This window comes from Megalobrama amblycephala, linkage group LG9 (genome assembly GCF_018812025.1).
Source record: "Megalobrama amblycephala isolate DHTTF-2021 linkage group LG9, ASM1881202v1, whole genome shotgun sequence".
NCBI classification, from domain to species: domain Eukaryota; kingdom Metazoa; phylum Chordata; class Actinopteri; order Cypriniformes; family Xenocyprididae; genus Megalobrama; species Megalobrama amblycephala.
Window position 1 is genome coordinate 16,127,566 of NC_063052.1, and position 22,767 is coordinate 16,150,332.

At 41.3% G+C, this 22,767-nt stretch overlaps 1 protein-coding gene across 1 annotated transcript; it reads right to left on the reverse strand.

Moving 5' to 3' along the window:
- Positions 1-264: 264 nt before the first annotated feature.
- LOC125275149 (fucolectin-7-like) lies at positions 265-5,419 on the reverse strand. Its single transcript, XM_048201848.1, has 5 exons — positions 5,345-5,419; positions 4,386-4,447; positions 797-1,079; positions 516-652; positions 265-406 (listed from the first exon to the last, which is right to left on the reverse strand). The coding sequence occupies exons 1-5, from the start codon at positions 5,353-5,355 to the stop codon at positions 402-404; spliced, it is 498 nt and encodes a 165-aa protein (XP_048057805.1). The 5' UTR covers positions 5,356-5,419; the 3' UTR covers positions 265-401.
- Positions 5,420-22,767: the final 17,348 nt, after the last annotated feature.

The window sequence follows — 22,767 nt, forward strand, 5'->3', positions numbered from 1 at the left end:
CCTTGTTTTTCTATTTCTTTCTCTTTTTTGAAAAATTTAATTCTTTACTTTGTTACCAGCTCCTCGACTGGGATGCTATGTAACACTACACCTCCTCCTCATTGTAAATATCTAAAAAAAAATTTGATCCAGAAACATGAAATACAACATGCAATGCTGAAGTCATTTATTCATGTAGAAAGCAAAGATAAACAAAGATGAGTAAAAGATAAGTACATTTTAAGATCCATTTCAAACCTTTACTGAAAGTGCACTGAATCTTATCTTTTATCTCAAGGATAAAAGGTGCACAGGTAAAATGCAAACATTTAAAAAAGTGCATTAGTATTGCTCAGAAAACAGTAGTTTGGTATTTTGCTTATAGGATCAGTGGACTGTGGTGTAACATCATCTCATTCCACTTAATCTGGCAATGAAAACAGAACAAACAATCATTAAGGGAACATACACATAGTATAAAAATTACATATAGTACAAATGTCTACACACCATGTCTCTCTCCTTTTATCACTCACCTGCAAACACCTCAACCTCACACAGTGTGAGATATTCATTGCGCCCATGAATAAAAATGTTGACATATCGCCCCTTAATAGGATGAAACTTAAATGTTTTTGTCTCTCCAGCTGGAATGGACTCAACAGTCGCAGCCCTGTGAAGAAACACAGTAACAGAGAAATAGAGAGGGGCGTATCAAAACGCCATTAAATGTACTTCTGTCTATTCAAAGTAATTTTATTTCATTTACTAATTTTCTAACCATTTGTGTAAGTATCAAGAGAGAGACAATACTTACAGCTGATTATTGTTGCCATTATTTTCCAGGCTGTTGCCGATACGGATCTGAGCACCATTTATTCTCTCTGCATTACCATCTCCACGATTAGTGATGCTAACTCTGGTCACCATGTAGACTTCCAACAAATCAACTCTCCACCAGGGGTCCTTGTCTGCATTAGTATGACTGCATGACCCATGTTTGCGAATTGGATTCCTGTTGCCATCGACAGCTTTTTGAGCTGCTGCTAATTTATCGTATGTGGAAGACTGGACAGCTGTGGCTCCAAGAGCAAGATTCCCTGTTTAACATAAAATAATAAACAATAACAATTTTTTTTTTTACTTCAATGCGCTAAAGTATAATCCTAATATAATGGGCAAAATAATGCTACACTATGTAATCCAAAAGATTATTACAAGGTTCTCTGGAATACTTGATTCTGATTGGTCAGTTGTGACATTCTGAGGTCTGATATTTCCAGATAAAGACCGTCATCAATAGTAACGCTGTATAACTGTTACAACCACGCCTGGAATAAAGGCAGGGGCGTAGCCAACCCCCCACAGGGATATGGACAGGGACCATCCTGGTGATGGTGGGGAGGATGGAGGTGGAGATTGGCGTCAGCATCTGCGAACTCAGATAAGTGTAAGTACCAATGCTTTATACCTGAGTGTTAAATAATGATTGGTTAGATCTGATCTAATGAATGACGTAACATTAGAGTCTTCCCAGCAGAACTTACGCTAGAGCTTACATTTCTCTTGTTTTCATATATGTGTGTTTAGCTGTTCCTCTGCTCCTTGGTTATAAATAAAGCCCTGATTATTGTGGATTTCCGTACTCGCCTCATCTCTCAGCAACACGCGCTAACAGAAGAACTGACTCAACTGATGGATTTCCACGAAAGAAAATGGGCTTGTTCCTCATGTCTGAGTCTCCTGTGTCTTCAGCGGCGGATTGCCTTTGTGGGTTCCGGCAGGACGGTCACTCGCTGGAGAGGTATGTGGAGGAATTTGTCGAGCTTTCTTATTTGGCGAATTGGCCAGATGCTTGTTTGAATGCCTGTTTTCTGCCGTGGCTGGACGAGGACACGATCCATTTTAAAGAACCTGCCTGCTATTTTTCCCTAGTCGAAGCAATTAATCTGATTTTGTTTCTAAATTGTTCTGATTTTGTGATTGAGGAGGTTCTTGATAAGTCGTGTGATCCTCGTCCAGTCTCCCCAGAAACACAGACAGCCTGGCCAGTTCGCCAATCGTCGCTTTCCTCCGCCTGCCCCTCCAGTGGGCATTCCCCTGGTGTCCTGCCGGACCCAAAACCCCGTAAGGCCGAAGATAAATCCTCCGCTGGACCTAAACGGCAAAGAAAAAGGAGAAAGAAGGCCGTTATGCAACCCCAGTCTCCTGAGTTTTCTGCCTCCGTGCAGCCTCAGTCTCCAGAGTTTTCTGTCGCCAATCAGCCCAAAACATCAATTTTTGGCAAAAAAGACTGGTTAATAGACTTTTGGACTGAACCTGATCCAAGTCCCCTTGTTCATGTTCCATTTTTTAACGAGCCCGCTCCATGCTTTCACGAGTCCGCTCCAAGCTTCAACGAGCCCACTCCAGTCTTCAACGAGCCCGCTCCATGCTTCCACGAGCCCGCTCCAGCCCCCGCCGAGTCCGCTCCAGCCCCGGCTGCCAATGAGTCCGCTCCAGCCCCGGCTGCCAACGAGTCTGCTCCAAGTGTTCCCAAGTCAGATTTTTTGGGTGGGCAACATGTGGGTGGGACTGGAGACCTGCCATGGCTGCCTACGGCTCCAGATCCGCCAGGACCACCCGAGACTCCAGACCTGCCATGGCCGCCTACGGCTCCCGACCCGCCATGGCCGCCCTCAACTCCTGACCTGCCGTGGCCGCCTACGGCTCCAGACCTGCCATGGCCGCCCTCAGCTCCTGACTCATGATCCGCCATGGCAGGTCAGGAGCTGAGGGCGGCCATGGTGGGTCAGGAGCCGTAGGCGTAAGCCCGAGATCCTAGGACCGCCCTGGAGACCTCCGCACCCGTCTGCACCCCCCGCACCTGCCTGTAGGTCTCCAGGGCGCCCACACTGTACACTGTAATGGATTCTAAGTTAATAAACAGGTAAGAATTTAAAACATTTTAATCAATATGTCCATATAATTATTTATTTGGTGTACATGACTGTACATTATTCCTTAAATGTCTGCCTTGTTTGGTATATTTTGTCTTCATGCAAGCTTTGAGTATATTACAAGTGAGCTAATAAAATATTTCTACATTCAAATTATTTTTTTAAATTATTTAATTATACAAATTATACAAATTATATAATTTAATAATTTAAATTATATAAATTATTAAATTTTTTAATTATTTATTTGTGGCTAGTTGCCATAATAATCACCCTTTTGGGGTTTATTTTGGGATAACTGTCTTGATGTACATTATCCCTTATTGCTTTTTCAAATGTTCAATAAGAATATTATATATGTTACTGACAACATTTAAAGTAATGAAGAACACTTACTTGAAACACAAATGTACAATGGTGTATCCTTTTCTGTTAATAAAATAATAACAGTTATACACACATTAATATGTACATGAACAAATTCTATGACAGAGTTTTCTTCTCTCTCTGTTCCTTACCTGCAGACACCTCGACTTCACACAGAGAAAGGATTTCATTTCCAGGTAAAAAAATGTTGACATATCGGCCAATATCGGCTCAAATGAAAATGTTTGTGTGCCATCAAGAACAGTGAGAATAGTTGCAACCCTGCAAATACATAAGCAACAGTGTTAAAATGAAATAACAAATTCAATGCAACTCTATTGAAATCAAATGGTTTTGTACAGCACTCTTCACAATACACATTATTGTTTATGTTTTATATTGCATTGCTACAAGAAACAATGGTCTAATCTTATAAATGTCTAATCACAGTCTGGATAAAATATGTTCAAGTAAAGTTCATCTCCATGGCTGTGGCTCTCTGAGTGGTTGGTTTGTGGAGGAGGTTCAATTTTGCCTCCTGTTTTATTAAACCAGATTGAACATCATAAACATGGGAAGATGACAGAACAACTGAAACATTTCTTACAGCGCATTGTTGTTTCCGTTGTTGTCCAGACTGTTACCAATACGAATCTGAGCTCCTTTAAGCCACTCTTTGCAACAGTCTCCACGATTAGTGATGGTAACTTTGCTTACACTGTAGACATTTCCAAGGTCAACTCTCTACCATGGATTAAACTCAGTTTTAGTCTGAGTGCATGAGCCCTTAAAGTAATCAGAGTCTCTGTTTCCATCTACTGCATGTTGAGCATCTCCCTGTGGGTTGTATGTGGAGGACTGCACAGCCTTGGCATGAAGAGCAAGATTCCCTGTTCAATATAATATGAAATAGATTGGGGGAACTGAGAATACAGGTTCAAAGCAATACAAACAAACAAATAAATAAATAAATTACAAGCTTTCATGTACCATGTTTTAGCCTATAATTTTAATAAATTAATCTGATTAATATGTAATGATACACAATGGTTACAGATTTTTAAATCCAGGTATTTTTTATTTGTATTATTCTAAACGTACCTTTGGAATCAGCGACGCACAGTCCAGTAAGTGTTAGAAACACAATCACACGTATGGCCATCCTGATATAAGACACAACAACACATCACCTCATCTCAGCAAATGAAGGAGTAATTTTCAATTTCTGGAGTATTAAATGTTCAGTGTTATTTAATGCTGTTCAGAATTATTAGCAATACAAATTGTTTAATCATATTTTGCCCTTTTTAAAATCTTAATTATAAGAGACAAATTATCAATACAACTAATTATTGTTGAATGTTCTTTTGTCATTATTGAATTGCAGTGAGCGCAACAAGACACTTCTAGACACTTCTACTTAATATATACTATATCTTTACACCCTGACTTTAATTGTCCAAACAAAAGTTTAGTTTTATTACTAAACCTTCATTGCATATCATGCTCTCACAGAAACACCACTAACAGCTTCTTCACTAACAAGGTTACGTCTTTATGTCAGAATAGTTGTTATTAATTAAAATTGACTGGTATAGTGATTTTTACTATTAATAGTACATGTTGTTTTAAATTACAAATTTAATTAATATTCAGTTTAGTGATATAGTATAACTGAGTACATTTAGTCTATTCAATAGACTGAACAATTGCCACCTAATGAAACTCATTGTGCAATAAGCAACTGTGATGTTTTTAATGTAATTGAATCTAGCTGCTCTTAATTTTTGCGAAGTACAAATTTGACTTACTCTGATATTATGCTTTTGTGAAAGGAAACATACAACAATAATTAGCACAAAAATAAATAGCACAGCTACTGTTCTCAATTTCAACAAAGAGTTGTGTTACAATTGTGAATTGTTTTGAGTTTTGTGCCAAGAGTTTTGCAAATATATCACTAGTGAAAGTGATTTATTTAAAAACTGCAAATTACTTATTTTTTTTTAACCAATTGTAATGTTACCCTGGTGTAGAGAGTGCATAAACATTGAACTCACCTGGAATTCATCAATGTATCAACCTCACAGAAGACCTTCACAATTCAACAGTTATCTGCTTTTAAACAAAATAATACATTTTATATAATAAATGAATGGAATTAATAATAGTTTAATAAACAATTGCTGCACTCTAAACAAAAATGGTGCTATATAGCACCAAAAATAGTTCTTTGGCTCGTAATCAGTGTTGGGCACGTTACGTTAAAAAAGTAATTAGTTATAGTTACTAGTTACTTCTCACAAATAGTAACAGGGTTAGTAACTAAGTTACATCATTATAAAAGTAACTAATTACCAGGGAAAGTAACTATTGCGTTACTTTAAAAAAATAAAATATGTCAAATAACTTGAATTCCCCCAATATTAAATATAAGTCTAAGAATAAATTATTCTTGATCCGACTCGTGACTCAAAAAAGCTTTTCTTTAAAGTGAATTTTGTTTTGTAAAAATTGTATCTTAATTTTAATCAATGTTTCATCAACCAATTGCCTGGATTTAATAAACAAGAAGCAAATATAGCAGACAATATAATAATGGCAGGCACGGGCGCGATCACTGGCGCGTGAACTGAAGCGCGTCTTATAGACTAAATGAACCGAAACTCAGCGTATAGGCTGCTTGCCTCGCAGACATGAGAAATAGCCTATATCTATAAAGCTTGAAATATCTAAAATCGAAAAGAAATAGGCTTCTCTGATTATGCAGCCTAATCCGAATGAAGTGCATTCTCTCTCTAGGCGTGTCCATATGCGGAGATGATGAGAGTCAGCAATGTCAACTTCATGTTTGCAGCCGACACTGATTCAGAAAACATTACTTTATTAATAAACAATTAAAATGTCTCCTTGCTGTTTTGGTCACATTCATAATAATTACTTTTACCGGTTCTTTATGGCAAGCTTTATGCGTGCGATTGAGTGCTATAGCCTATATTACGATCATTATTATGGTTTATTCTCTCCAGTATTTAAGAAATTAAATTAATATAAATGTGATTAGTCAACTATTGGATTAAATGAATAACTACTAGTCGACTAGAAAAACGTATTTCACATATTTTCGATCCAGCATGTCACAAAGGGTATTCTGGTTTGAGCTCGCGCTCAGCTCGCTTGCTCACAGACACACACACAGAGCATCGTATGTTATTATCAGTTTAAAATTATATTTGTGTATGACTAACCCCAACACACACCAGAGAAATAACTTTGCAGGTCCTATGGCTGAGAGACAGCCTACTCAGATGAAAAGTGCTTCAGTGAGCTCAATTATAGTAACGCTGCATTTTTTTGTCAGTAACGGTAACGGCGTTGTAACGGGAGAAAAAGTAATTCGTTTGATTACTCGTTACTGAAAAAAGTAACGGCGTTAGTAACGCCGTTTATTTATAACGCCGTTATTCCCATCACTGCTCGTAATCATAGGGGAACCTTTTTAAGTGCTATATAAAGAACTCATTTAAAGAACTATACAGAGGCTTAACGGGTTCTTTGTATGGCAGTGGTGCTATACCCGCTAGAAATTTTACATTCCCAGAACATTCTCAGAACGTCCCCACTGGTGTTAAGGACGTTGTCTAGTAATGTTCCCAATACGTTCAGAGACGGTCACGATGTGGAGTTCTTTTAAGGTTTGGGGGACGTTATTTGGTGGACCTTCACAGAACATTCAGGACATTCTCTGAGAAATATATATATAGAAAGCTTTAAATATCTACTTTAAAACGAAATAATTAAAAACGAAAAGAGTCTACTCTGATTATGTAATCCGAATGTGCATTGGCGTGTCCAGTATATGCAGAGATGATGAGAGTCAGTAATGTCAACTTCATCTTTGCAGCCGACACTGATTCAGAAAACATTACTTTATTAATAAACAATTAAAATGTCTCCTTGCTGTTTTTTTGTCATATTCATAATAATTACTTTTGCCGGTTCTTTATGGCAAGCGTTATCCGTGCTCTTGAGTCATTACATAAACGCTCATTATTAGTTTATTCTCTCCAGTATTTAAGAAATTAAATTAATATAAATGTGATTAGTCAACTAATGGCTTAAATGAACAACTACTAGTCGACTAGAAAAACTTATTTCACATTTTCGATCCAGCATGTCACGTTTATCGCAGTAGATAGGACCTTCGAACCAGAAAGACACAGCTTACATTTGACTAAAAGGTTTTTGTCTTTATGCTCAACTAAAGTGAAATAATGAGCATATTTCCACTTTGAGAAACTTGCTCTCGCCATGACTGCCGCACATACTTGAATAAACGGAAACACGCCCACAGTGCGTCTTCGTGTTTACAGTGGTTGGCATCCACCAATCCTACAATGCGTCGCTGCTGTAAACAGGTTATGCTGTAGGCTACACTTCAGCCAAAATTAATTAATTTAAAAAAGTAACGGAGAACGCACCATATGGTAATGGTAACGGAGTTCATTTATTTAAAAAGTAATACATTACAGTATTAGTTACTGTCAAAAGTAACTGTGTTACAGTAACGTGTTACTGCCCAACACTGATGTTTTATCAAAATTTAAAATGTCACCATTACGGAGGTAAGCGCTTGCTTTAGTTGGGCTCCTGACCCTTGACATTTTGACTTTATTTTTTCTCCAATTGTTGTAACTGTGTGTTTCTAATGCACATTTGTAACAAAAAAAATGATCATATTGATTTGTTTGCCCATTGTTGATGAGTATATCACCATACATTGGTCTTACTCACTGATCAGTGAATGTTGTATTTTCTTTTGTGCTGTTGTAGCCCTATGATAATACATAGTATTGACAGTTTGAAAGTTTTTATTATGTAGGATTTATTCAGACAGCATCATGAAGATTCATATAGACATCAAGATTCTGCATATGATCCTCAACAATGGTGACAAAATTTTCGGAATAGCATTAACTCTGAGTATCACAAAACAAGCTACTAAAGTCACAAAAAAAGATTTTTGTTTATTGTCACCATTGTTGAGGATCATACGCTGATTCATGATGTCTGTATGAATCTATTAGACACTGCTCAAAACTCTGTATAATGAACTTATTAAAAAAAAAATAAACCATTAGTTAATGCAAAACTAACATATAACACGCTCATAGTTTAGAACTCTTGATCGGTGAATCAGAACACTTCATGATGATTGTATCACCTTTATCTAATTCAACTGATCAGACTTTCACTTGCTTTTTTTCTTTTTTTTTTTTTGCTATAACAAACATGTTTTGAAAACATAGTTAAAGCAGCCAGAGAAAATCTGATGTTAAAATAGCAAGAATCTAAAGAGCCCATCAAAAGCAAACGCTCACCTCTATAACGGTGACTTCAAACTTTATTATTTTCTATAACACACAAGTAGAAGGCGACGTTATCATGACCTTGTGCAACTTTGCCTAAAAGTTCTCTAAAAGTGTTGAAAATTCTGAAATTTTACAGAACATTTGGGACATAAAACGTCCTCTTTTGGTAGTGAAAGTGCTGCAGTTCAAGGTTCCTTATATGACTTTAGGGGGACATTCCAATTTGGTTATTTTATGGTGACATAAGAATGTTACAATGAGGATATTTGGGACATTAACTGAGCATTGGTCCTTTGTTGGTCATTTAATAATGTTCCCGATATGAGTTTAGGTGGACGTTCTATTTTGGTTATTTTATGGTTGCGCGAGAACGTTACAAAGAGGACATTTGGGAAGTTAACAGAACGTCCTATAGTAATAGTCCCCTAAACATTCCCAGAACGTCCTGAATGTTCCCTGAAGGTCCACCTTTTGAGAACTTTTAGGGAATGTTGCGTAAGATCCTGAGAACGTTGCCTTCTACGTGGGATATAGCACCTTAACCACAGCAAAGAACCGCTGAAGAACCGTACAGGGGCTTTACAGGTTCTTTATACAGTAGCGGTGGTATATTGCACCTTAACCACAGCAAAGAACTGCTGAAGAACCGCTGAAGAACCGTACAGCAGCTTTACAGGTTCTTTATATGGTAGCGGTGCTATATAGCACCTTAACTACAGCAAAGAACCACTGAAGAACCAATTTTTTTTAGAGTGTAGATTATTTATCCAATATATTATTCATTTGTGGAATATTATGCAGTAAAACATTTCAAACCAAAAATGTGCTATTAAACATAGATATGAATATTAATACATACCAGCAGTTTGTGAAGTGGGTCTAGTTGAATAATATTGTGCTCAGAAATGATGCTCTATTTATTTCTGAATTAAGACCCTCCCAACCAAATTCAAAATTAAATGGACTTATTACAAAAGAGTCCTCATTTTTGTAAGCTGGGGTTCGAACATCCCGACATGCTAAGTGAATTGGCAATGTGATTGGACAGAAAGTGAGGCTTCATTTTGTCATTGATGACATGACTATGTGAGACCAATAATCTGATTGTGCTGCATGCTTGATATGAGCCTTGAAGCTTCAGTGTTATTTGTAACATCACTATCATGTGATTTGTGAAGAGTGCAGAGTGCAATCTAGGGGAGAGGCCAGAAATGTCCAAGCTATGACAAACACAATAAAATGGCTTGATTACACTTTATTTTATGATGCTCTTGTTACAGTGTAATTATACATTTAAGTACTGAGTAATAGAAATGAACAACATGTACTTTGTATATAATTATGGTTAAGGTTTTGTTTGGTTTAGGATTAGTTACATGTAATTACGCATAATTTACTGTTATTACTATAGTAAGTACATGTAACTTACGTATCAAAGACACTAAAATAAAGTGTTACCAATGGCTTTTCCTATTTTCTATCAAGTATAACATGAGTATAAACATGATGTGAAATACTTTTTAGATTTTAAATATAAACACTCAGATGTTTGCACTTACCTTTACATGTCCTCTGTTGGATTATCCATGAACGAAGCCCGTCAAATAAACACAACACCACATTCCACATTCCACTCTCTAACAGAAACAGACTCAAAATTGCTGCTAATGATATGAATAAAACACCAGTAGGTGCCTGTATTGGCAAAAGTCTATGTGCCAAAAGGAATGTCTGCCTTTACATGCACATAAACTGACATCCCATTCTTAATCCATAGGGTTTCATATGGAGTTGGCCCACTCCAGATCTGGGAAGACTTTCCACAAGGTTTAGGAGTGTGTTTATGGGAATTTTTGACCATTCTTCTAGAAGCACATTTGTGAGGTCAGGCTCTGATGTTGGCTGAGAAGGCCTGGCTCACAGTCTCCACTCTAATTCATCCCAAAGGTGTTCTATCGGGTTGAGGTCAGGACTCTGTGCAGGCCAGTCAAGTTCTTGGATGCAGCTGCTCGGCCATGGAAACCCATTCCATGAAGCTCTCTACGCACTGTTCTTGAGCTAATCTTAAGGCCACACAAAGTTTGGAGGTCTGTAGCTATTGACTATTTTTTTTTCCAAATTAAGCAACAGTTGTGAACGTTAGGTTCTCTAATGATTATGAAATTCAGTAACTGCAATACTTCCTTTGTTTGTTATAAGATAAAAAGAACCTGACTTTCACAACTGTTGCTTAGTCATCTTATCTAATAACAATGTTATGATATTTGCTTGCTTTTAAGTTAAGGCCATATATGCTTTTTTTATGTATATATCTAGTGCCTTTCCAACACCCAAGATTGCTTTACAAATGTAGGTTTAAGGAACAATGAATGCTTGAATGATTATGAAATTAAGTGAGAAAGCATGTTGCAACCTCAAGTGGAGGTGAGGCAGATGAAGAAGAGAAAGACAACAACGTAATCAACAGAGGAAGAACATCCGGAGGATGTTACAAGTTACAAAGACTGATACTGCTGTATGCCCGCTGTCATGCATGCTCAGCTCCCAAACAAACCATGCACAAATCGTGTGTATCCTTGCCCGTGATGTAGCGAGGGCAAGATGATTTAATGTCTGTTTGCTCGCCATTGTGTCTTTTGCTTTGCAACTTGAACAAACAACACTAAATAAGACAGGCAATTCACACAGAGCGCTTGCTAAAACACAGAAGCTACACTCTAATCAATGCTGGGTTAAAAGCAACCCAAGTTGGTTTGAAAATGGACAAACCCAGTGGTTTGGTTTAATATTTGATCAACCTGCTGGGTAGTTTTATTTAACTCAACTATTGTTTAAAAATTACTGTATTGCTTGCTTAAAATGAACCCAAAGTATGTTGGAATTGATCATTTATTAATATATTTCATAAATCAAAAAACATCAATAAGTTTAATGAATAATAATTAAACAATAAACATTTATTAAATTGCTTAATAATAAAAGTCCACCTTTTGAATATTATTGGTGCCTCTAGTAATTGTCTCTTTAATTTCCAACCTATTTTGGGTTCATGTTAAGCCAGCAATATAATAATTTTTAAACAATAGTTGAGTAAAATAAAACTCAAAAATAACACAACATGTGTGTTACGGCTGCTGGTGTAAAGATGAAGCAGATCACGGATTTCCACAAACATACAGGGTTTTAATATAAACAAAGGCAGAGTACACCATACAGGCTCTAACACAAACAGAGAACGGACAAGGAGTGCAGGGAGTGAGTGCATTATAAAGGGAGTGCAGATGATCAAGTCCAGGTGCAGGTGATGAGTGCTGATGAGGAGCTGACGAGGGAAGTGAGTGCAGGTGATGAAACAGGAGGATTATGGGATATGGAGTCCAGGGGAACAAGGGAACTGTAACAGTACCTCCCCCTCCCGGTAGGCGCGTCCTCGCGCCGTAGAAGTAACAACCGGGAGGGGGGCGGGCGCCCTGGAGACCTCATGCCGGTGCAGGGGGAGGAGTAGACTGGAGTGGAGGTCTCCAGGGCAGGCTCAAAAGCCATGGCGGGTCAGGAGCCGTGGGCAGCCATGGCGGGTCAGGAGCCGTGGGCGGCCATGGCGGGTCAGAAGCCGAAGGCAGCCATGGCGAGTCAGGTGCAGCGAGCAGCCATGGCGGGTCAGGTGCAGCGGGCAGACATGCAGCAGGCAGACATGGCGAGTCAGGTGCAGCGGGCAGACATGGCGGGTCAGGTGCAGCGGGCTGCCATGCAGGGTCAGGTGCAGCGGGCTGCCGTGGAGGGTCAGGTGCAGAGGGCTGCCGTGGTGGGTCAGGTGCAGCGGGCTGCCGTGGAGGGTCAGGTGCAGCGGGCTGCCGTGGAGGGTCAGGTGCAGCGGGCTGCCGTGCTTGGTCCGGGACCGAAGCCGAATTGCCGACTATCCCAGGTGGCGGTGAGGATCCGGCGGGACAGGGCGATGCCGCAGGTTCGGCCGACCGAGGCGCAGGCGGGGCTCCAGAAGGCCGCAGTGGAGCCAGAGCGACAGCCGACCAAAGGGACACAGGAGGGAGTGAGGAAGCCAACGGAGCGTGAGGGACGAAGGGACGAGGTGCAAACCGAGGAGTGTGGTCCTGAAGTGAAGGAAGGCCGACGAATGACAGATGCGGAACCGGGGGGAGGATGGAGCCTGGCGGAACTGGTGGACTGATGGGCCATGGTGGAGATGAGGGAGGTTGGAGCCAAGGGGGAGTATCTGGACCAACGGGCCGAGGTGGAATCCTGGGTGAGGCGGCTTGAGGAGAAGGTGCAGTGTGGACAATAGTGGAAGGAGGTGGGAGAGGGAGGCAGGGAGGGAAAACAGTCTTATCAAAGTTCATAATAGGAGCGGCTGGCTCGGCGGCGGCGGCTGGAGCGGCTGGCTCGTAGGCGGCGGCTGGAGCGGCTGGCTCGTAGGCGGCGGCTGGAGCGGCTGGCTCGTAGGCGGCGGCTGGAGCTGAGGGCTCGTAGGCGGCGGCTGGAGCTGAGGGCTCGTAGGCGGCGGCTGGAGCTGAGGGCTCGTAGGCGGCGGCTGGAGCTGAGGGCTCGTTCATCCCTCAAATACAATTAAAATCCCCACAGGCACTGGAGCTGGCTCTGTGGGGACTGGAGGGGCTCTGGAGAGACTGGAGCGGGCTCTGGAGAGACTGGAGCGGGCTCTGGAGAGACTGGAGCGGGCTCTGGAGAGACTGGAGCGGGCTCTGGAGAGACTGGAGCGGGCTCTGGAGAGACTGGAGCGGGCTCTGGAGAGACTGGAGCGGGCTCTGGAGAGACTGGAGCGGGCTCTGGAGAGACTGGAGCGGGCTCTGGAGAGACTGGAGCGGGCTCTGGAGATACTGAAGCGGGCTCTGGAGACCCTGGAGCTGCTTTCTTCCTCCTCCTCCGCTTACTGGGCCCAGTAGAGGAATGTGGGTCCAGCATGGGGCAGGCAGGGAGTTCGCTGGAAAGGTATGCGGAGGAAGCCGGAGGTTGACTGACTGGCCCGGCCAACCGTGTTTCTGGATGGACTGGACGACAACACTTATCCTGAACCTTATCCACGTAGAATTTGGAGCCATTTAACCACAAAATTAAATTGATAGTTTCGCTTAAGGAGAAACAAAAAACAGGTTCATCAAAACGGATAGTGTCGTCATCCAATCCATCCAAAAACAGGGAGATCAAAACTGCTTCAGGCCAGTCAGACAAATAAGCGAGCTCAACGAACTCCTCCACATATCTCTCCAGCGAACGACCTACCTGCAGGAACCCGATAAGGCGGTCGCTGGCTGTCAGGATGAGAGGCGTTGGAGGAGCAGGAGCCAAGGAGCTGGGGGAAGTCTCCATTTTTTTTTTTTTTTTTTCTGTGGAAATCCGGTCGGTTTTTGGTCCGTTCTTCTGTTACGGCTGCTGGTGTAAAGATGAAGCAGATCACGGATTTCCACAAACATACAGGGTTTTAATATAAACAAAGGCAGAGTACACCATACAGGCTCTAACACAAACAGAGAACGGACAAGGAGTGCAGGGAGTGAGTGCATTATAAAGGGAGTGCAGATGATCAAGTCCAGGTGCAGGTGATGAGTGCTGATGAGGAGCTGACGAGGGAAGTGAGTGCAGGTGATGAAACAGGAGGATTATGGGATATGGAGTCCAGGGGAACAAGGGAACTGTAACAATGTGGATGTTACTTTGACATGTAACATCCAGCTGCCTGCTGTCTGACCTACGCTCGGAGCTTCGTGGAGTTTATCCTAAATCCTTCTCTTTATTCCTATTCACATAATATAACTTTCTTATTTTTCACTAGATTACTTAACCTATTGCATAGTATTACTAAACTGAACGATTTATTACTAGCAATCCACCAGCGTAATCACCTAGTGTTAGCCATAGCCTGCTAGCTACCGTCTACTTTCTTTTTTCCTCTAAACCAACCTTCCTTGTCGATTTAATGGCGGATTTATCAGATGTATGTTATTCTGATCTGTCTTCGCCAGATCGGGAAGCTGTGGAGACGTTGCTGCCCGGCATTCATCGCATCCACCGCGAGGTACAGCGTCCCGCACATCACCCTTGCCCCAGGCACCGGCAAGCGACCGAGACATCCAGCCAGCGAGTCCCGTGTGCGTTGCAGTTTTTCGGACGGCGTTCATCAAACACACGGTCAGTCATGTCCGACGATTATCATGTGTATTAAATGCAACATGTACAGCTTAGCTCTTTCTGTCAGCAGTGAGCCTTACACATGTGATAAATGCAGGGATATTGTAAGGCTGACAGAGAGAATCTCAGAATTAGAGACACGCATCCAAACTTTAATTGAGGATAGTGAGAATGAAAGGGCCTTAGATACTGCTTTGGATGCGACTAGCCTAGTAAACACTGCACATTCGGTTCCGGTTGTAGAAGCCACGCAGCAGGCTAACTGGGTGACTGTGAGGCGGCATAATGGCAAGAACAAACACCACTCTTCCGTTCCGATTAAAACATCAAACAGGTTCTCCCCACTCAGTGACGCACCCACTGAGAATCCTGTTGAAACTGCACTAGTCATTGGCGATTCTATTACACGGAACGTGAAAATAGAGACACCAGCCACCATAGTCACATGTTTGCCGGGGGCCAGAGCACCTGACATCAAAGCAAATTTAAAAGTGCTGGCTAATGCTAAACGTAAATATTCTACAATCATTATCCACGTCGGCACAAATGATGTTCGACTTCGCCAGTCGGAGATCACTAAAATTAACATTAAAGAGGTGTGTGAACTCGCAAATTCAATGTCAGCAGAAGTAATTTGTTCTGGCCCTCTTCCTGTTTGTCAGAGTGATGAGATAGTTAGCAGGTTATCATCACTCAATGGCTGGCTGTCTAAGTGGTGTCCGCAGAATAATATAGGTTTCATAGACAATTGGAAAAGCTTTTGGGGCAGACCTGATCTGTTGAAAAGAGATGGTATTCATCCCTCCCGGGATGGTGCTGCTCTTCTATCTAGAAATTTGGCAAATAGTCTTAGAGCTGAAACATGACAAACCAGGGCCCAGATCAGGACGCAGACAAACTGGCTAAACCGACCGTCTGCTAGCCGCCTCACGTCACAGAACTCAGATAATTCACAGCACATAGAAACTCTTTCACCTAGATATTATCACATAGAGACTGTGTCTGTACCTCGAACTAGTAAATACAAAAAACTTCCGAAACCTTTTAAGGGTAAAAATTTAATTGATGTTCAAAAAATGAAAATCACAGATAAATCAGATAAACAAATGATAAAGCTTGGGTTACTGAATATTAGATCTATTTCTTCAAAAGCACTTATTGTAAATGAAATTATCACAGATAATAAACTAGACTTGCTGTGTTTGACAGAAACCTGGCTAAAACCAGACGATTACATTACTTTAAATGAGTCTAGTCCTCAAGGTTATGATTATCGACACAATCCTCGACAGAAAGGCAAAGGGGGAGGTGTTGCTGTAATTTATAGTAATATATTCAGAATCATTCAAAAGAATTTCAAATATAATTCCTTTGAAGTGATGGTGCTTTATGTAACATTATGTAAGTTGACATTTGTGCTGGCTACTGTATACAGGCCACCAGGACACCATACTGACTTTATCAAAGAATTTGCTGATTTTATGTCAGAGTTAGTACTGGCTGCGGATAAAGTCCTTGTTGTTGGTGATTTTAATATCCATGTAGATAATAATAAAGACGCATTTGGATTGGCATTTGCAGACATTTTAAACTCTATTGGAGTTAGACAACACGTGTCAGGACCCACTCATTGTCGTAATCATACCTTAGATCTAATACTGTCGCATGGAATTGATATTGATGCTGTTGAAATTCTACAGCAGAGCGATGATATATCAGATCATTATTTAGTCTCGTGTATAATACAATTAGCCAAGGCTACAAAACCACCACCCAGCCATAAATATTGTAGAACCATCACGTCTACCACTAAAGATTGCTTTATAAATAATCTCCCCGAGCAGTTTCATCGCCTTAGTATACCTGACAACTTAGGAGAACTCGATGCTGCAACAGAAACTATTGGCTCTCTCTTTTCCAGCACATTAGATGCAGTCGCTCCTTTACGTCTAAAGAAGATTAAGGAAACTAATCCAACGCCGTGGTATGATGAGCACACTCGGGCTCTAAAACGAGCTGTGAGAAAAGCTGAACGTAGTTGGAAGAAAACAAAACTAGAAGTTTTTCGCCTTTCGTGGAAAGAAAAAATGATTGAGTACAGAACGGCTATAAGAAATGCTAGATCTACTTATTTTTCAAATCTCTTAATAGAAAACAAACATAATCCTAGGTATTTATTTGACACAGTGGCTAAATTAACTAGAAACAGAGATTCAACTGCTGACGTTTCCATAGAGCACAGCAGTAATGACTTTATGAACTTCTTTACTTGCAAGATTGATAATATTAGAGAGAAAATTAAAAACATGCAACCGTCCACAGTTTCGCTTCAGACAGTGCACTGTAGTGTCCCTGAGGTAAAACTAGAATCATTCGCCGCTATAGGAGAGGAAGAATTATCTATACTTATCAAATCATCAAAATCAACGACATGTATGTTAGACCCAATGCCGACTAAACTACTGAAAGAAATGCTTCCAGAGGTCGTAGGTCCACTTCTTGATATAATTAATTCATCCTTAACACTAGGATACGTGCCAAAAACCATTAAGCAGGCTATTATTAAACCTCTTATTAAAAAACCTCAACTAGATCCGAGAGATTTAGTAAATTACAGGCCAATCTCGAATCTACCTTTTCTGTCAAAGATACTAGAAAAGGCAGTTTCAACACAACTGTGCTCCTTTTTAGAAAGAAATGGAATCTGTGAGGATTTCCAGTCAGGATTTAGACCATACCATAGTACTGAGACTGCTCTCGTTAGAGTTACAAACGATCTACTCTTATCATCCGATCGTGGCTGTATTTCTCTATTAGTGTTATTAGATCTCAGTGCTGCTTTTGACACTATCGATCACAACATTCTTTTAAAAAGACTTGAAAACTATATTGGCATTAGTGGAATTGCTTTGGCATGGTTCAAATCGTACTTATCTGACCGTTATCAGTCTGTAGTAGTTAATGAAGAGATGTCGTATCGATCACAAGTTCAATATGGAGTACCACAAGGCTCAGTACTAGGACCGTTGCTTTTCACTCTGTACATGCTGCCCTTAGGAGAGATAATTAGGAAGCATGGTGTTAGTTTTCACTGCTACGCTGATGATACTCAGCTCTATATTTCCTCGCGCCCTGACGAAACCTACAAATTCACAAAACTAACAGAATGCATAGCTGACATTAAAAACTGGATGACAAGAAATTTCTTATTATTAAATTCAGAAAAAACTGATATCCTAATCTTTGGACCAAAAACGTCCTCACGAAAAAACCTTGAATACTCTCTAACACTTGACGGGTGCTCCATTAAACCTTCGTCCTCAGTTAGGAACCTGGGTGTGCTCTTCGATACCAATCTTTCATTTGAAAGTCATGTTTCTAGTATCTGTAAAACCGCCTTCTTCCATCTAAAAAATATATATAAATTACGACATATGTTCTCAATGACAAATGCGGAACAGTTGGTTCATGCATTCATGACCTCAAGACTAGATTATTGTAACGCTCTACTGGGTGGTTGTTCTGCTCGGCTTTTAAACAGACTACAGTTGGTCCAAAATGCGGCAGCTAGAGTTCTTACTAGAACCAGAAAGTATGACCATATTAGCCCAGTTCTGTCAACATTACATTGGCTCCCTATTAAACATCGTATAGATTTTAAAATCTTGCTACTTACTTATAAAGCTCTAAATGGTTTAGCTCCCCAGTACCTAAGTGAGCTCTTAATGCATTATAGTCCTTCACGTTTATTGCGATCTCAGAATTCAGGCCAGTTGATAATACCCAGAATATCAAAATCAACTGAAGGCGGCAGATCCTTTTCCTATTTAGCACCTAAACTCTGGAACAATCTTCCTAGCATTGTTCGGGAAGCAGACACACTCTGTCAGTTTAAATCTAAACTAAAAACACATCTCTTTGCTCTTGCATACACATAACACATTATCAATACATTAACATTTTTCAAATCCGTTAAAGGATTGTTACGCTGCAATAATTAGGTCGGCCGGAACCGAGAACATTTCCTATAACACTAGATATACCTGTACATCAGAATAAGAATGGCATCTACGCTAATATCTGTCTCTCTGCTTATCCTGAGGTTTGCCGGGTGCTGGATCCAGGCCGTATCCAGATCAGATGGAGAACCTGTGTCTGGACCTGACTACAACGTAGCCCAGGAGACAATGGGCCTACAGATCCAGTTCTGGCTGCATCTATAATTCAGATTTTTAATCCCCGTATCCGCTTACATATATTTATATATAATCTATTTTTAATCTCTATAATAAAAATGTATAATTCAGATTTTGATCTCCATATCCATTTACATATATTATATAAATCTTCCAAGGGTTTTTTTCCCTCCTAGGACTTTTTTCCCAGTGTTAGCACGCTGGGTTTTTCTCCTAGGGGGTTTTTTCCACCCCTGGGAGTCAGCCGACATTGGCTTAATGTAGCACCATCTTGTATATGTTACATATTACCACGCTTGTTTGTACAGCTTATTTTTAACCACTTCCCTTTTTTCTGTGCTTCTAATATGTAAAGCTGCTTTGAAACAATTACCAATTGTAAAAGCGCTATATAAATAAATTTGACTTGACTTGACTTGACATGTACCACCTACCTACTTGGCCTCCAAATTCCCCAGATCTCAATCCAATGGAGCATCTGTGGGATGTGCTGAACAAACAAGTCCGATCCATGGAGGCTCCACCTCGCAACTTACAGGACTTAAAGGATCTGCTGCTAACATCTTGGTGCAGATCCCACAGCACACCTTCAGGGGTCTAGAGGAGTCCATTCCTTGATGGGTCAGGGCTGTTTTGGCAGCAAAAAGGGGACCAACACAATATTAGGAAGGCGGTCATAATGTTATGCCTGATCGGTGTAACAGTAGTGTCTAATGAGATTTAGTGATATAATATCAACATCACAAATGACACAAACCAAATGTATGGTCAAGATATGATAATAGGATAATAAAAATATTAAAAAATTACCTTATCAGCTTGTGATTAGTGTCTATATGGACAAGAGACAAAAGAAGAGGAACAGAGTATATATGCCTTGCAACGCATGACACCTGCACCATCCACAGATTGCTTTTATACTGTCTCCAGTTACTGTCACCAATTTCTGCAATCAGAAACAGGTCAGCTGTAGTCATTTTGCACTTGACCTCACCGTTCATCTTCTGACTCGTTCTCCCATTGCAGACAATTTATTTTTCACTGCAAAATCCAACTGCCTTGGTATCATGTTGCATAGTCCACCAGCACTAATGTAAAGTGATGAACGCGTGAAGATCATTCTAATGGCCCGATGAGGTCCATACCAAGTCGTTCGATGGGGACCTGCATCAATTGTAACGGATGCAATGGCACTTTTGGGGTGGCCGGTGGATTTAAAAAGTAAAAGTGATGTGACAGGTGTCCCATACTTGGATTTTGTGCTCTGCATTTCACCCATCCAAGTGCACACACACAAAGCAGTGAGTAATTAACACACTCACACAAACCGTGAACACACAGTTGGAGCAGTGGGTAACCTCAGTTGTGGGTAATGAGAGTGTGAACTCTTAACATTAGTAAAATGCATGTTGTGTTGTAATATGGTACATTTTAAGAAGAAATTGAGCAATATCACATTCACAATTATAGACTTGTTTGATGGGTGGGCAGGGTGGCATGGGGAGGTTGTGCATCCCCGGGGCGCCAAGACCCTGCCCGTGGCGAAGGAAGGAGTGGCTGAGAATGAGGGAGCAGAGCTTCGCTCACCCTCAGCACAGACCTTCTTATATGACCCAGAGGATTTGGAAATTGCTCTTTTATTGGCCCTGGGGTCAGCGGCGGACAGAAAGAAAACAGAACATAGGTTTCTCCCCCAGGCCCTCTCCCGGGGGAAGGAGTTTTGCGGTCACCGTCTCCTGTAGAGGAGTCTCCATCACCTCTGGGTCTCCCGTCTCAGGGCCACTTCTTAGCCTTCTTCTTCTTTGAAGAAGGCTTGGCAGTCTGGGTGGGGGGCGTGACTTTCCTGCGGGAGGCTCAGGGAGGATGGGATGGCTCCAATCTCCCGGAAGCCTGAGCCACAGGAGGACGCCCTCGGCGAGGAGCAGACATCCGGGGCAGGATGTGTTTTATTGTCTATGTCTGCTTTTGCACTGCCGAGAACTGCTGTGCGAAGTCCTCGACAGTGTCGCCGAAGAGGCCAGCCTGGGAGATGGGGGCGTCAAGAAAGCGAACTTTGTCGGCGTCCTTCATCTCAGCCAGGTCCAACCAAAGATGCCGTTCCTGGACCACCAGGGTGGACATCGTGTGACCCAGGGCGCGCACCGTGACCTTCGTCGCCCAGAGTGCAAGGTTGGTCGCCGTGCGCAGCTCTTGCAAGAGCCCTGGCTCAGAACTACTCTCGTGCAGCTCTTTCAGAGCTTTTGCCTGATGGACCTGCAAGATGGCCATGGCGTGCAGGGCAGAGGCCGCCTGTCCAGCGGCGGAGTAAGCCTTGGCAGTGAGAGTGGCCGTTGTCTTACCCGCCTTGTACGGGAAACGCGGACGGTTTCGCTAGGTGCTAGGTACCCCTTGGTGGCCCCGCCATCGAGGGTAGTGAGAGTGGAGGAGACTGAAGGACCATTTCTGTCAGTGTGAGGTGCCATCCACGTCTTCTGGAGCTCCTCATGCACCTCCGGGAAGAATGGCACTGGGGCGGGATGTGGCTGGGAGCCACGCCCCAAACCCAGAAACCAATCATCCAGCCGCAAGCGCTCGGGACATGGTGGAGGGTTCCACACGAGACCGATGCCCGCGGCGGCCTGGGCAAGCATGGCCGTTAACTCAGAGCCCACCTCCGACTGAGCAACCGTCCCTGAGGGCGGAAGCTTGGAGTCGTTGTCGCTTTCTGAGTAGTCCAGCCTGAGTGAGCAGTAGGCAACTGACTAAAGGTATTAGCCAACTTATTACACCCTCTGACGAAGATCAGACGGGCGAGTATCTCTGTTCGGCACCGGGTCCCTGATGAAGGAATAATTGAAATATGTGATACCCAGAATCATCAAATATCTAAATTAATACATAACCAATGATTAATTTCTAATTGGAAACACAACCTAAGGCTAATAATTATTTGAAATTGGAGTCAGATTAAACGAGTGAAATTAAGTGAACTCAACAGAGGTGCTGAAAAGGCATACACGCGTTAACCTTTGCCCAGGCCGTCGGATTCCGCTTTTGGGCTGATGGGGGGTTCCTTACAGTATTGTTATCTGTTATTATTGTCTAGTATTGTTACTTACCTTTTATTGTTACTCTGTTGTTTGTGAGTTTATGTCTGTTAAAATTCTGTGTCATGTCACGTCTTTGTATTTAATTAATTGTTATTATTATTTATTTATTTATTTGCATTGTATTGCATCAATACTAATCAGCCTTCAACGAAAGGCTTTGGCTAAATAATTTTAAAAAAAAAACAAGCATTTTATTATTATGGGCATTAGTATTTCATGTTAGATATGTGTAAAGTGGAACACATATCTAAACCATATCCTTTATTCATATATCTGTGTTATGAAAAGCATTCCTTTGGATTTTTTTATTTATTTTATTTTTTTCAAAGCTTCAGGGCTTACTGAGATCTGCACCCACAACTGATTTTGCATCTACAACAGTGCTGAGAAACAAAAAAACAAACATGTAATCTTAAACTGATAATGCCAAGAAAAATCAAGTTTAACAAAAATCCTGATACTGTTTTATTTCTCACCTTTCCAATGCTTTGGAGCATCCAAAATCACCTAGTTTGAGGAAACCAACTTCAGTCAGGAAAACTTTCTAGAAACACAACAGAAGACTAAAATAAAACACATCTGGCTTAGTGACAGTTTGTGTCAAATGATTTACTGAGCTTTTGTCAGCAGCAAAATGTTGTTAATCAAATCCATTTATAAAACTAACAAT

Bases quoted from the DNA above. Each gene is read 5' to 3' on its own strand.
- LOC125275149 (XM_048201848.1), bottom strand. The intron at 1,080-4,385 runs GTACGTTTAGAA...TATGTTAAACAG, and splicing joins GTGCGTCGCTGATTCCAAAG to GGAATCTTGCTCTTGGAGCC. The intron at 653-796 runs GTAAGTATTGTC...GTTTCTTCACAG, and splicing joins AATGGCAACAATAATCAGCT to GGCTGCGACTGTTGAGTCCA.